General features: G+C 33.4%; 1 protein-coding gene across 1 annotated transcript in view; it reads right to left on the reverse strand.

The window, feature by feature from the left end:
• Window positions 1–13,504, reverse strand: part of TRDN (triadin) — a 313,614-nt gene that overhangs the window by 28,911 nt on the left and 271,199 nt on the right. The window contains exons 31-39 of the mRNA XM_089921672.1: window positions 12,713–12,760; window positions 11,443–11,460; window positions 9,371–9,415; window positions 7,620–7,640; window positions 5,512–5,538; window positions 4,660–4,770; window positions 4,090–4,125; window positions 3,311–3,355; window positions 528–551 (exon numbers count right to left, since the gene is read on the reverse strand). Of these exons, the coding sequence (XP_089777798.1) occupies window positions 528–551; window positions 3,311–3,355; window positions 4,090–4,125; window positions 4,660–4,770; window positions 5,512–5,538; window positions 7,620–7,640; window positions 9,371–9,415; window positions 11,443–11,460; window positions 12,713–12,760 (375 nt within the window). The remainder of the gene's footprint in view (window positions 1–527; window positions 552–3,310; window positions 3,356–4,089; window positions 4,126–4,659; window positions 4,771–5,511; window positions 5,539–7,619; window positions 7,641–9,370; window positions 9,416–11,442; window positions 11,461–12,712; window positions 12,761–13,504) is intronic.

Here is a 13,504-nt window from a genome sequence, read left to right on the forward strand (position 1 = left end):
TTGAGCTATCCATACCCAGATTGTGGCATTTCAGAGAGTATTTTCTGAGAGTTTGGTCTCTTTATGTTATATACAAGATTAGATCCATTCCTTACTATGTATTCTTCTCAGATATATAATTATAATTAAGCTAGTGAGCATTAGAAAACAACAGCAAAGGAAACATTATTGCTCAACCATATGTGCTCTGTAGCAAATTTTTAGTGACTGAGTTTTTAAGGCAGAAGCAGGATTATTTATTCCATTCTACCTTAATCACTGAAAAGACATGTATTGAATGCAAGTCACTTTAATCTTCAGGTTCAAGAACATGTATTTCTGCTACAAGTTATCATTTCAAATAACGTAGTTTAGTTTTTTGAGTTTCAACATAAATAACATGAAAAGTTATCAAATTCCTGTCAGAGGGTTTAGTATGAAATGACTCAATCTCTGAACACATTAAAAAATAAATATTTCATGAATTTCAGCTTGAAATTCATACTGTGTGCCAAAGAGAATTTATCATCCATACAAGCAGTACTTACTTGATACTCTTGCAGGTTTTTCTGCTAAAAATAAAGAAAAAAAGTCTTGCTTAACTCAGGTAAAATGCAAAGAAATTATACATCAATAGGCTATATAAATGTATCTAATATCTTTAGACTTTCTTCCTTATTGTACAGGAGTTGGTGAAGAAATGTAACTCTATTGCCTGATAACATGGATCTTTGTAAGCTGTGACAAAGTGAGAGAGTGGCATGGACATATATACACTACCAAAGGTAAAATAGATAGCTAGTGGGAAGCAGCCGCATAGCACAGGGAGATCAGCTCGGTGCTTTGTGACCACCTAGAGGGGTGGGATAGGGAGGGTGGGAGGGAGGGAGACGCAAGAGGGAAGAGATATGGGAACATATGTATATGTATAACTGATTCACTTTGTTATAAAGCAGAAACTAACACACCATTGTAAAGCAATTATACTCCAATAAAGATGTTAAAAAAAATGGATCTTTGAATAACTTAATTGCTTTTATGTGTTTCACAGCATATTTATGCTTTTTAAGCACTCATTAAAATCAGCAGGATCTTTTTTAAATTGCTTTGGTTTAACTATAATTATACCTAACTCCAGTGAAATTGCTTTGTATGACGTAATTAATCTAAATATTTGCTTTACAGTTTCCAAATTCCATAAAATATATTATTGAGAATTATTTTCCTTTCACAGATGAATAAAGACAAATAACTACCCATTAGACTATAAAATATAAATCTTAAAAAGCGACATGCAAAATCAGCTTAATTTTTCATAATCATTTATTTATTAGTTTCAATGAGGGATTACAATTCTTCAAATACGTTTTTCCATTAAACTGTATGAATGTAGGACAAAGATATAAAGTGGAATGATTGTCCCAAATACTATAGCAGACATTCTAACTTTCTGAAACAAAGAGCATTGGTAACATCTATATTCCATTAACATTAGTCTCATTTAAAGGGCTAGGTTTGAAAATATAATTTTTAAGGAATCTGCATAACATGTTTTACTTTGAGACTTGTAGAGTTTCTGATATAAACCTAAGAATTACAAGTTTAGAAAAGTTAGGTTAATGCCAACAGAAAGGTTTATTTTTGTGGGGGGGGATGCTTATGTTTTCGGTGATATTACAGCAGCACATGTATAAAATTGCAAAACAAACAAAATAATTCAGAAAAATGCTTTAGTAAAGCTAATGTTATAATTTTTCCTTTAAAAATACTAGCGTTGGCTAAAGAGACAGGAACTTAGAAAGGAATAAAATAAACATTTATTGAGATGCAATGAACCATTCGTTGAGTGAAGGAATGAATAAGAATGTGCCTGTATTCTCAACCAGCTCTAGGTTGGACTTGTGCTTTCACATATAACAATTTTTCCCTTCTGTGTATTCATGATATGAAGATCTTAGAAATAATGGACTCACAGAATAGAGTAAGAAAGGAGTATCCATCCAATGTCCAAATCCCTAGAATCCCTTGTGCAGCCCTCTAGTCTTAGCACTAATAGACCATTTCCTTGGGGACAAAGTGGGGTACATTTTATCTTTGGGCTGCTCCGATTGGTAGAAAGCTTTCCCTTATATTTGCCACAGTGTGGTAGGATAGTGAAATGTAATTGAATGGGCTTAAGTCTTTGATGTCACATCCACTTGGAGGCAATTCCTGTCTCTATTATGTAAACACTGAGATGTTAGACTTCCCCTCATCTAGCATTAACTCGGCTTTAAACTGGGAATGATAATTTGTCCTGTACTAAGGAGGAAATTGAGCTAATAATAGGAAAGGACATAGCTACAGGTATTCAAAATAATCCATTTCTTTTCATTCTTCTGGCTAAATATCTTAAAAGGTATCAAGTTTTGCAGAAAGTTCCAATATAAAAATTGTGTTCCTGTATCTTTGTACAAATTTGATATTTCTCTTATTCTAAATGTTACCCCTTAATATTACTGATAATTGTGTCTAGATATGCCCTGCCATTGCAAGTATACATACTACAGTAAGAAACAACAGGGAACCAGTGAAAAACAAGATTCCTCCCCAACACCTGCCCCCCACCCCCGGTACACACACACACTAGAGATCTATGTATTTACTATGAATGAAAATTCTTGCTCAATTATGGCATGTTTATTTAGCACTTTAAAATTTAAAGCATTTACGTTTTGTTACATTTTGGATTAATTAGATTCGCCTAAAATTTTATGACCCAGACTACATAATTCAGCTGTACTCTTATAGTTTTATGATAATATCACCAAAATAGGTCATTTTCATTTTAGGTAAAGAACATCTACCTGACATGTGCATGCTGGCATCTGCCTTCTACTACCCACTTTGCATCTACATTGAATTAATTTCAAAGACCAGTATATAAACAATAAAAATATATACATGATATTAGCTACATTTTATGTAGTCATAGATAAAATGAATCTCGGCATCTCGGCTTCCTCTTTTTACTACTCTCTCATTCTTGACTGTAGTCATGCTGTGAAAGTCTTTTGCAATAAAATAAATTTTTCTTCTGGTATGTACTCAAATATCTTATGAAGGTTTAGGTTGTTAATAGTTTCTATTTCTCCACATTTCCTAGTTTTCCACTGAAATGTAAGCTTTCTGCTAGATTTCCTACCTGTCCACTTCCTCTGCTGTTAGCAGGAGTGTATACCTGCTAGACTTCCTTGCTTTAAAAAAATTTAGTGTTAATATTAAACACCAACGTAATTCAGGCACCTCCACATCAACACAGCATTTGAATCTTTACAAAGTTCAAGATTACCTTTTGTCACATTGTGTAACTGAAGACTTTCTTTTCTAGTTGACACTGTATATAAAGAAAATGTAAATTAAAATATGAATTTTTAAAGAAAATGTTCATAAAATTTTGGTTCACTTCATCTCTAAGCTTTAGCAACGTGAGAATAATTTAAATGTTGTAAATATTTTCTTGAGGCTTTAAAAAAATTTTCTTTTCTACTAACACCTAACAAAAATAAATGACTGTTTTGTTTGCATAAACAAAGATATAACATCATCAGTGATTTCAGGGTACTGAAATGAATTAGAGCCCATGGACAATGGGTCATTACGATTAACTGAATTTAGGTATAAACCAGAAAAAAAGTGTCAGCTTTTGTTGTTAACAATCTTTTTGGTATGGCTAAAAATGCTTTCCTCATGACTCGATAGAGTATTTCTCTGATGATTAAGGCCTTTGCAAGTTTTTTAGATAACTACATGGAAATCAGTGATTATCATATTATATTATGTAGTTTACTAAATAAATAAACCTAACGTTAAGAAAAAAAGCAACTTACAATGCAGCCTCTAACTAGCTGCTCACCAATGACCCGACACATGACTGCATACTGAAGGAGTGGCCTGCCATCCACTGCTCCTTTGACACTGCCATTACCACATAGCAAGGATTATTGACATTTCTTTTTTTAATCAGACCAGCAATCATCACATACATAAACAGAAGTTTTATTTAAAATTGAAATAAATTTTGACTCAAAATATTTTGACTTCAGGGCCTTTCAATCTTTTAAAAATTACCTTTTTCTTCTTTAAGATGTTTCATTTCTGCTTTTTCTATAGAGATAAAATGGTAATTAGAATCATATACATATTTATTCATAGGTCTTCCTAAGGTTTGGAATTACATATTTTGTAGTCAATATTTACAATTCAGGAGTTATATGAAAAGAACTTTATGGTGCTAATTTAGCAATAATAGGTGGAGTTTGCTTTGAGATCTAAATTCCTGTTCCCTTTAGATATCTAATAATAATGCAATTCATACACCCGTTGCATGGGTAACACCAAAATGAGCTGCGGTTCTGACACATGCTTTAAAATCAGCGTCCGTATTTTCATGAATTGCTTTTAAGTAGTATAATTTGTGTAATTACATATTTTTGAATTCCTGTGTTTTTTTTTGTGGTTTTTTTTTTTGGTACGCGGGCCTCTCACTGTTGTGGACTGTCCCGTTGCGGAGCACAGGCTCCAGACGCGCAGGCTCAGCGGCCATGGCTCACGGGCCCAGCCGCTCCGCGGCATGTGGGATCTTCCCGGACCGGGGCACGAACCCGCGTCCCCTGCATCGGCAGGCGGACTCTCAACCACTGTGCCACCAGGGAAGTCCAATTCCTGTGTTTTTGTCACTAATTTGATATACATGTCTTAAGACATCTTTACCTTTACTTTCCTTTTCAGATTTTTCAATTTTCTTCTTCACTAGAGGGTAAAATAACAAGAAACCATTGGTTTATAAAACATAATTTTCTTACTCAATCTTGGAGTAAATATTTGGAGTTGAAATTTAATCCCATAAGTGAAAGGGGGTCAAGGCTCTACTTTTTCAAGATGTGAAGAAAAAGTCTCCCTCCCATGTGTGAGAACATATGTATTTTTGTTACCCTTGGTTACTTGGCTTTGTAAGGCAGAGCCCCCTCCTTTTGTTTTTGTTTTTTACATGCTTTGAAGTAAAGCTAGAGGAAGCCATGCATTTATTAATAAGTTTAAATGAGTAACAGAAAAAAATTAAATTTTTTATTGTTATCTGTAGGAAATGAGAATTTGATCGGTGCTATGGATGCTCAGTAAATAAACTGTTGAGTAAAAAAAATGTAAGAATCACAACATATCTCTGGGCAAAATGTGGACACATACTTTTTAAAACAGAGTTTTGGTTGATTGATGCTTTTCTTCAACTATATTTATCAGACAAGAGTAAGAAGGAAACCAATATTTAATGATGACAACGACGTATGTAGTGGGAATGTTATACATGTTATTTCATTTAATACTTATAACAAGTCTTTTGGGAAGTCATTATGCCTGGTCTAATAGATGAGGAAACTGGGAATCTGAGCTGTTAAGGTATTTTCCCAAATGTTACACAGCCAGACAGAGACTCAAATTTAAATACTGTTCCCACAAATCTATGTTACCTCCTCTGGGAAAGTAAATATTTACCTGATGCTGTTACTTCTGATGTTTCCTCTTTAGAAAAAAAAAAAATAGGAAAAAGGAAGAAAAATAAAAGGAAAGAATAGTTTTGTTTTTTCAGTAGCAGACAACTGAAGTTCATCTGCATGTATTTCCTATTAAATTCCAATAATAATGACAACAGACACATACACAAAATGGCAAATAGACATACTGGTAACTAATATTTCTGAAAACTAACTGGAATCTATTCTGGAAATAGAACCACTCTACAAATTAATCTTAAACAGTCGATTCATATATGGTAGAAAGAATCAATTTGAAGATCTCTGGGTGGTTTTCTCAATTAAAATTATAAATCTCCATTACATAATTTTTTTTAATTTTTTTTTTGCGGTACACGGGCCTCTCACTGTTGTGGCCTCTCCCGTTGCGGAGCACAGGCTCCGGACGCACAGGCTCAGCGGCCATGGTTCACGGGCCCAGCCGCTCCGCGGCATGTGGGATCCTCCCGGACCGGGGCACGAACCCGTGTCCCCTGCCTCGGCAGGTGGACTCTCAACCACTGCACCACCAGGGAAGCCCCTCCATTACATAAATTTTTAACACGATCTGCACATGTGCATGCATACATTCATTTATTAAATATTTATAAAGCAACTTCATGTATAAGATGTATTGAGTGCAATGGGTGGTGTTGAGAGATGAGATTTTAAAATATCACAAAAGTAAACTCAACTCATGATGACTACAGTCAGAGTAGTGAGACAAAACATAAAAATGTTATTTGTCTTAGCCTATGATAATGTAGAGCCAACCCTTCATTTTGCTCTTTTAGTAAATTCATGGAACAATTATTTTTAAAAATATAACATGGCAGGCTTTAAAAAATATAGCTTTCCTCACAAATCAGTTCAAATGATAATATTTTCTATAAAACCGATACATTTAATTATCAGTCTAATATAACTTTTTTGGAAGCTATTTTCAAAGTTCAAGGAAAACTAGTTAAAACATTTTATAAGAATGAAGATGTAAAATAATGTTTCATAAACTAAACAGTATTTGCCAATAATTATGCTGATATTTCATATTAGTATTCTAGTTTTGACTTTCAGCCCTTAATTTTTGTAATACCCTTCATATTAGCAGCAATTACACAAACTAAATATACTAGAGATTTTTGCCAACCCAAAGAAAAATTTTAGGCACAACTTCTAGATACACTCTTGATTGATATGCAAATATTTCCCCCCAGGATAATGTCTGGGTCTTAATTTAATAGTACTAAATAAACAGTTTCATTTTTATGAAATTGCATAAAATTTCATAAATTTTCAAAAATTTCATAAATTGTTGCATTCTTACTACCATTTGAAATGCCAAAATAAAATAGTGATTCTGAAATACTAAAACAACTCACCTTCAGCTTTTGAAAAAATATGAAAATAAAAAGCTAATGTGTTAAGATTAAATAATTGAAGACAGGTATTCTGTGTTCTGAACTTTTTTTTGCAGTACGCGGGCCTCTCACTGTTGTGGCCTCTCCCGTTGCGGAGCGCAGGCTCAGCGGCCGTGGCTCACGGGCCCAGCCGCTCCGCGGCATGTGGGATCTTCCCGGACCGGGGCACGAACCCGCGTCCCCCGCATCAGCAGGCGGACTCTCAACCACTGCGCCACCAGGGAAGCCCTTCTGAACGTTTTTTTAACCCAGCAGTGACGATAAGAGGAATCTCCACACTGTGTTTACTCAATAAACCCTAACAAAAAACTGAAAGTACATAAAAGAGAGATGCAACCACCTTTTTTTTTTTTTTTTGCACAGGTATTAGTTATGGTAACTCTGTTAATTACACAGATATGACAACACAAGTCATTTTAGGCATTTCTTCACATACCCAGGTATAGAGTAATGTATCTAATAGGCACTCAATAAATACATGTTCAAGGATTAATGAATACAATACACACAAATATTCTTTGTCAGTAAGAATCATTTATATAGGTAATGGTGTAATATCTATTGCATTAACGAAATACCATACTAATTTTTACTGCATGTACAATTTAAAGAAACTATAAAATTAAAATTAATTAAATAGAAAATTCTTAAGATTTTAGAATGGTACACTTACTTGGAGTTGGTTTTGGTTTGTCTAAAAAGTAAAGCAGAAAAGACAGAAAATAAAAGAAAAAGTCAGTGATCATTTTCTAGCTATAGGTAAAATACCAGCCCTTTATATTTCCTAATTCTGTTTGTTTGAGTTAAAATAGGAAAAGACTAAACTTATATTAAAATGAGCAGTAGGCAATGCATTTTGAGTAATTTTTAAGTCATATTGCGATGAATTCCTCAAAGAAGTTGTAAAGCTTGAAAGTATAGGGTCTTCTTGGTCTCTTCTTATCCCTGTAAAGCCTCATATTTCATTTTATGAAAAATGAATGCTCAGGATAAATCTGAACTCCTTACTGGTTCTGAATGGCATAAAAGGTATATTCTGCCATGTCTTTTCAGAATACATATTAATATTAATTAATATTAACTATTTAAACTCTTCCAATCCAGTATTTTGAATAAAGAAGCTGACTTTATAAAATCTCAGGAAAGATAAGTGAATGGTGGGTGAAAAACACAAAGCTATACTATCTAAATACATGATTTTTTTCTCCAAAATACCTTGTCTTCTGAAATTATTAACTAATAGCATTAGTTATGCAGTTTTACACGTAAATATTCATAAAAAAACTAGACAACATTGCATCATGATTGCGAAGAATTTGAATCATCCAAAATTAGGTCAACTAATTCATTAATGGTGGGAATACAAATTAATATAATTTTTTAAAGAACAGTTAGGGATGTCTATAAAAATTACACTGACTGTATCATTGCACTAAAAAAATTTACTAATTTTACCCCAAAGATAAATTTACAAAACTAGACAGGTAGGTATATTTTTTATTGTATATCATTAAAGAAAGCTTGTTAGATAACTTAAACATAGGTCAATCAGAGACTAGTTAAGTAAACTGTATACAACTATACAATAGAATACTATTAATGAAGAAATGCTTTATGTACTGATATAAAAAAATCTTCAAAAATACATTCTTAAATAGAAAAACCTAGGGACAAAGCTAGTTACAGTATGTCATGATTTGTGTAAAAAAAGTGGGAATATATATAATTTGCATATACATATGTGTATATGTCTTTTACATATATTGCTAGAAGGAAACATTAAAAAATAACAGTGATTACCTATCAGACATTTTTGGATATTTTGGGAATGGGAATTGGTAGAATAGGAAAAAAGATGAGAGGGAGGGATATTTTCACAGTTAGCCTCCTATATGCCTTAGTGTTGAACCATGCCAAGTATTATATATTTTTTAAATTGAATAATAGTTGTAAAAGTATTAAGCTATTATAGAATGGGATAACTTCTATTTTAAGCAATTAAACCAAGTTGAAATTCATGATTAGTTTTCAGTGAAATGTTATATGTGCAATTTGATAGGATATTTTACAGTATATAAAGAGTGAATCAACATTACCAGTATGATAAGTGATATTAATATTGACATCAGTGAAATACTGAATATTTTGGAAGGGTATTATGAACCATGAAGGCAAATACTATTTTGTTAATACTGCTGTATTATAATAGAATGCTTAGCAATCCATATATATTGGTTATAATATTTAGCAAAATGTTTACCAGCACTACCACAGCCCTTATTCTACCTAGATTCTACCACAAAACCACAAGACTAAACACTACCAAGAAATAAAACGAAAGGTACTTATATGTTTTGCTTTAATTTTCAAATTTAATAAAAATAGTGAATTAGGACAGAATATAAACCAGAAAGGCAAAAACACCTGTTTTTATACATGGAGATTCTTTTTCTTGATGTTCAGCTTTTTCTAGAGAGAGAAATCAAAATTAACTGACACTCTGTAGATTGTTTGCATAGCAAGCAATTTAGTATTTACATATTTGCAGGTGATCCTCAGCATGCCTCCAAAGTCATTTGCATGTAACTTGGAACACAGAAAGCATATTGCCATAGAAACACATTATAAACAAGGGCAGGTTCATTCTCAGGACATCCTGTAAGATACTTCGAAGGCGCTAGCCCTCTTAGGGCCATGTGGTATAAGAAGAAGATAGAATATGACAAAAAGGAGAATAATAATAAGAGGATTCTTCTTTCTTTGCTGAAGGTTGAATCATTCTTTGAGGGTATTTCAAACCAGATGACATTTGCCTTTGGCATTTTACAAGCTCCCTTTTTACCTCTCTGACTCCTACTTCCTTTCTTGCCACGTCAGAAGCAATTTGGTGCTGGCCAGAAGCAATTTGGTGCTAGTCATTGGTTTCTTGTTGAAAATGTAACCTAGACGTGCCTTATTCCAGAAAGTGCAACACTTTGTATTTTCATTTTTCTGCAACACCCTCTCTTTTCAGGTTCAGTTAGAACTCTCACAGATGAATCTCAAGTAAATCAAGGACATGAAAACTGTAATCAAAATGTGGAATTGATATTCTTCTCAGCCCTTTGAAAAATATTTGAATTAAAGTACATTTTAGATCTCCCTCTTTCACCAAAAGTGGAATTTCAAATAAAGCTATGTAGGGTAGGATATTTTGAATGGAGTTGAGAAGATCTGGAAATACAGCAGATCACTGCCAAGTGTTAGTTCTTACTAATCACTTCCAGGTTTAGTCCTCCTGAACTGTTCTGGTTTGCCTGTCCTTTCCTTCCCTCATCCTGAATTTGGAGATTCTCTGAAATCACTACTATTTCCTCCCCATCATCTTGCACCAACAATGAAGTAAGTGGGGAGATGTGGGACCTATGTTGTCATAAGGTTTAATTGGATATTTGTAAATTAGGGATTGATAGCATTCAAGAATGAACTTCCATGAACTTAAGTTGTATACATTTTAGTGTTAAATAAGCATGCACAATAAAAGAAGCCAATATTCAAGTTATTAAACTGTCATAATAACACTGCAAAAGTATAATAAAGTAAAGTAAAAATAATATAAAATATATATTCAAAATACATGCAATAGGTTCTGGGAGGTGATTATGTTCTTTTTAGGCTCCTTATATTTTGCCATATCTCCTGAATCACTAATATGACCTCCTAACTGGTCTCACCAAATTCATCTTTGGACCTTGTCAATTCATTTTTCATATATGAACCAGAGAATATTTGACAAAAGCCACTCATATCTTCATCCAAGCCTCTGTTTCACAAATATATGTATGAACCAATATCACAATTTTGACACAATTTTGGACATGTTTACTACCTGCGACAATGGGCAAATATTCACACTTTCCTGAGCCCAATAGTCACCTTTTAAACTCTCTACACCAGTAACAGCTGTATGACTCCTGAACAATAAAATGGACAATCTTTAAAATCTATACTCATGAGAAAATTCCATGATTTTAATAAACAAATGGCAAAACATTTATAATTCATAAAATTATGAATAACATTAATACCAAAAACTACCTACCATATAATTAATGCTGCTTATAGGAAACAGATTAAAAACAGTATGTGGTTCATAACACCAAAAATTGTATATCATTTCATTTTCCTTTGTTATTCATTATGTATGTTTAAAAGATTGCCCATTTACCCTAACTTCTTAGTGTTATTTTATAGCCTGTATGGACTCATTCTTTTAGTATTAATAATAGTGATACAACTTCCAAAGATTTATTCTGTATAATTATACTGAATTATTAATTAGTAGTGAAAGATAAAGATGTTAAATCAAAGCTGCAGCAATAACGTTAATTTATCACCTATAGAGGTACTTTAGCCTTGGGCAATGCTAAAAATAACAATTGGGGAAAAAAACCGAGCAAATTGTTAAAGTTAAAATGGCCAAGCGATACTTTCCAGATTTTATTTTCGTGTCTTACTTGTTGGTTTGGGTTTGACTGTGGAGAATGAAAGAAAGCAAATGGCATATGATGAATACAAACCATGGGAAAAAGTAACTCTTTAGCATTTGTATTTATTCCTTCTTCATTTTAAGTTCTCATCTTATCTTAAGCTTAATCCATTCTCTCTGAACACTATTATTTCACTGTCAGCAAATACATTAAACACACTGCTTATTGAATAACTAAGACGCACAAAATTTTATGTAAAATTTGAAACAATCTATATATTTGGGACACAAATACATTGGGCTAGTTGCTTCATAATCTCCAAATACCCATATAACTAAGTGAGATGCTTAACACTTTAGGGTGAAAATTAGAGGAATGTTAACTAAAATTATGAGCTAAGGCAATGACTGGAATAGAGTACAATGGTTGTATGGGGTAATGTGAAAATAGGGTTTCTTTCTCATGAAATACAGTCTATAATTTCTATAAATAATTAGTTATCTCCTGAAATCTATTATATTTTCCTCTGAGAACTGTATTCAAATCCCGATTATCATGATTATCTCAGTTAAAAGAAAGAAATTATTTCACAGGCCTTTTCCTTTGGAATTATTTTTAGTAAGAAATGGGACTCCATTCATGGCGGAGGTAGGTAGGATTTCCATCTTGGGATCGAAGGGAGGAGATACAGTGTTTCAAGATGTCAGTTGAGATGGAGACTTAATTTTGTTCATCGTTTTAGGAAAGAACTTCAGAATTTCAAGAGTGTGTACACTCCTTTTTTTTTTCTCACATGAAATGATGGTTTGATATTTTTGCTTTGATATTATATGTTCTATTGATCATTCTTCAAGGCAGATTTTTAAAAGTTACACAATCATATAAGTCTCTGCAGAGCTCTCGTGAATGGAAATTATTCCATCTATACATGAACAGCAGGCGGTTTCAAATTTCTGTGATTTTAAAATTTGAGGAAATGTATTTTGAAAATGAGATTAAACACCTAAAAATAGTACATGATAATCAATGCATGACATAAATTTCCTTGTGAATTATCTGTAAGCTTAGGTCAATCACACTTAAAAAACTAAAGTATGTCACTCTAGTTTTCCACTGTTAATTTTTATTGAGTATAACTTTTAGTTATTTACAAGAATCAAGAATCTTAGAATTTATGGCACTAAGAGTGCACATACTTCAGTAAAGATGTGTGTGTCTGTGTTTGTGCACGTGTGGGTGTGTGCCAACATAACATAAAACTGATACATAGAAGAAAAATCTAAAATAGCTCATTTACCTGTTTTTTCTATTGTGATAGCTTTTGCCTGCTTGACAACTTTTTCATCTGTGATAAGAAAAAATATTAACACAAGTGGAAATTTTAAATGTATCAGTACAAAACAGTGACACATTTCAACCTTGATATTTTGTATTTTCTTTGAAATAACACCAATACTGAGACAAACTTAGCTGTTTTCTCAATAAAACAGCAAGTGATATCTTTTATTCAAATTGGATGGAAGCGCAAAAAATTTTGTCCAGCTGCAAATGTCCTTTGCAGCTTTCTTGCCATAAAGGTTTTCCTAATTCAAATGGTCCCCTAACCCCTAACCAAAGTATACTCTATCGTTTGCCTTCACTGTATTTCAGTGTATTTATCTACACTGAAGTACACATAAAACATGTATTCCCTTTTCATTATTGAATAAGAATAGGACAAAACAATTTTTTATCTTTCTTGAGCAAGATACCTCCCTGAGAACCCAGGATTAGCCTGGGAACCCAAGTTTTTATGTTGCAAAGCTGGGGAAGGGCAAAGGTGGTGCATTTATGGGATGTCTTCTGTGCTGTATGTGGTGTTTTTTTTGTTTTTTTTTTTCTTTTTTGCGATACGTGGGCCTCTCACTGTTGTGGCCTCTCTCGTTGTGGAGCACAGGCTCCGGACATGCAGGCTCAGCGGCCATGGCTCACGAGCCCAGCCGCTCTGCGGCATGTGGGATCTTCCCGGACCGGGGCACGAACCCGTGTCCCCTGCATCGGCAGGCGGACTCTCAACCACTGCGCCACCAGGGAAGCCCTGTGCTGTATG

This window comes from Delphinapterus leucas, chromosome 12, assembly GCF_059928025.1.
Source record: "Delphinapterus leucas isolate spDelLeu-1000000601 "Yukka" chromosome 12, BTC_Dleu_Yukka2, whole genome shotgun sequence".
Lineage (NCBI taxonomy): Eukaryota > Metazoa > Chordata > Mammalia > Artiodactyla > Monodontidae > Delphinapterus > Delphinapterus leucas.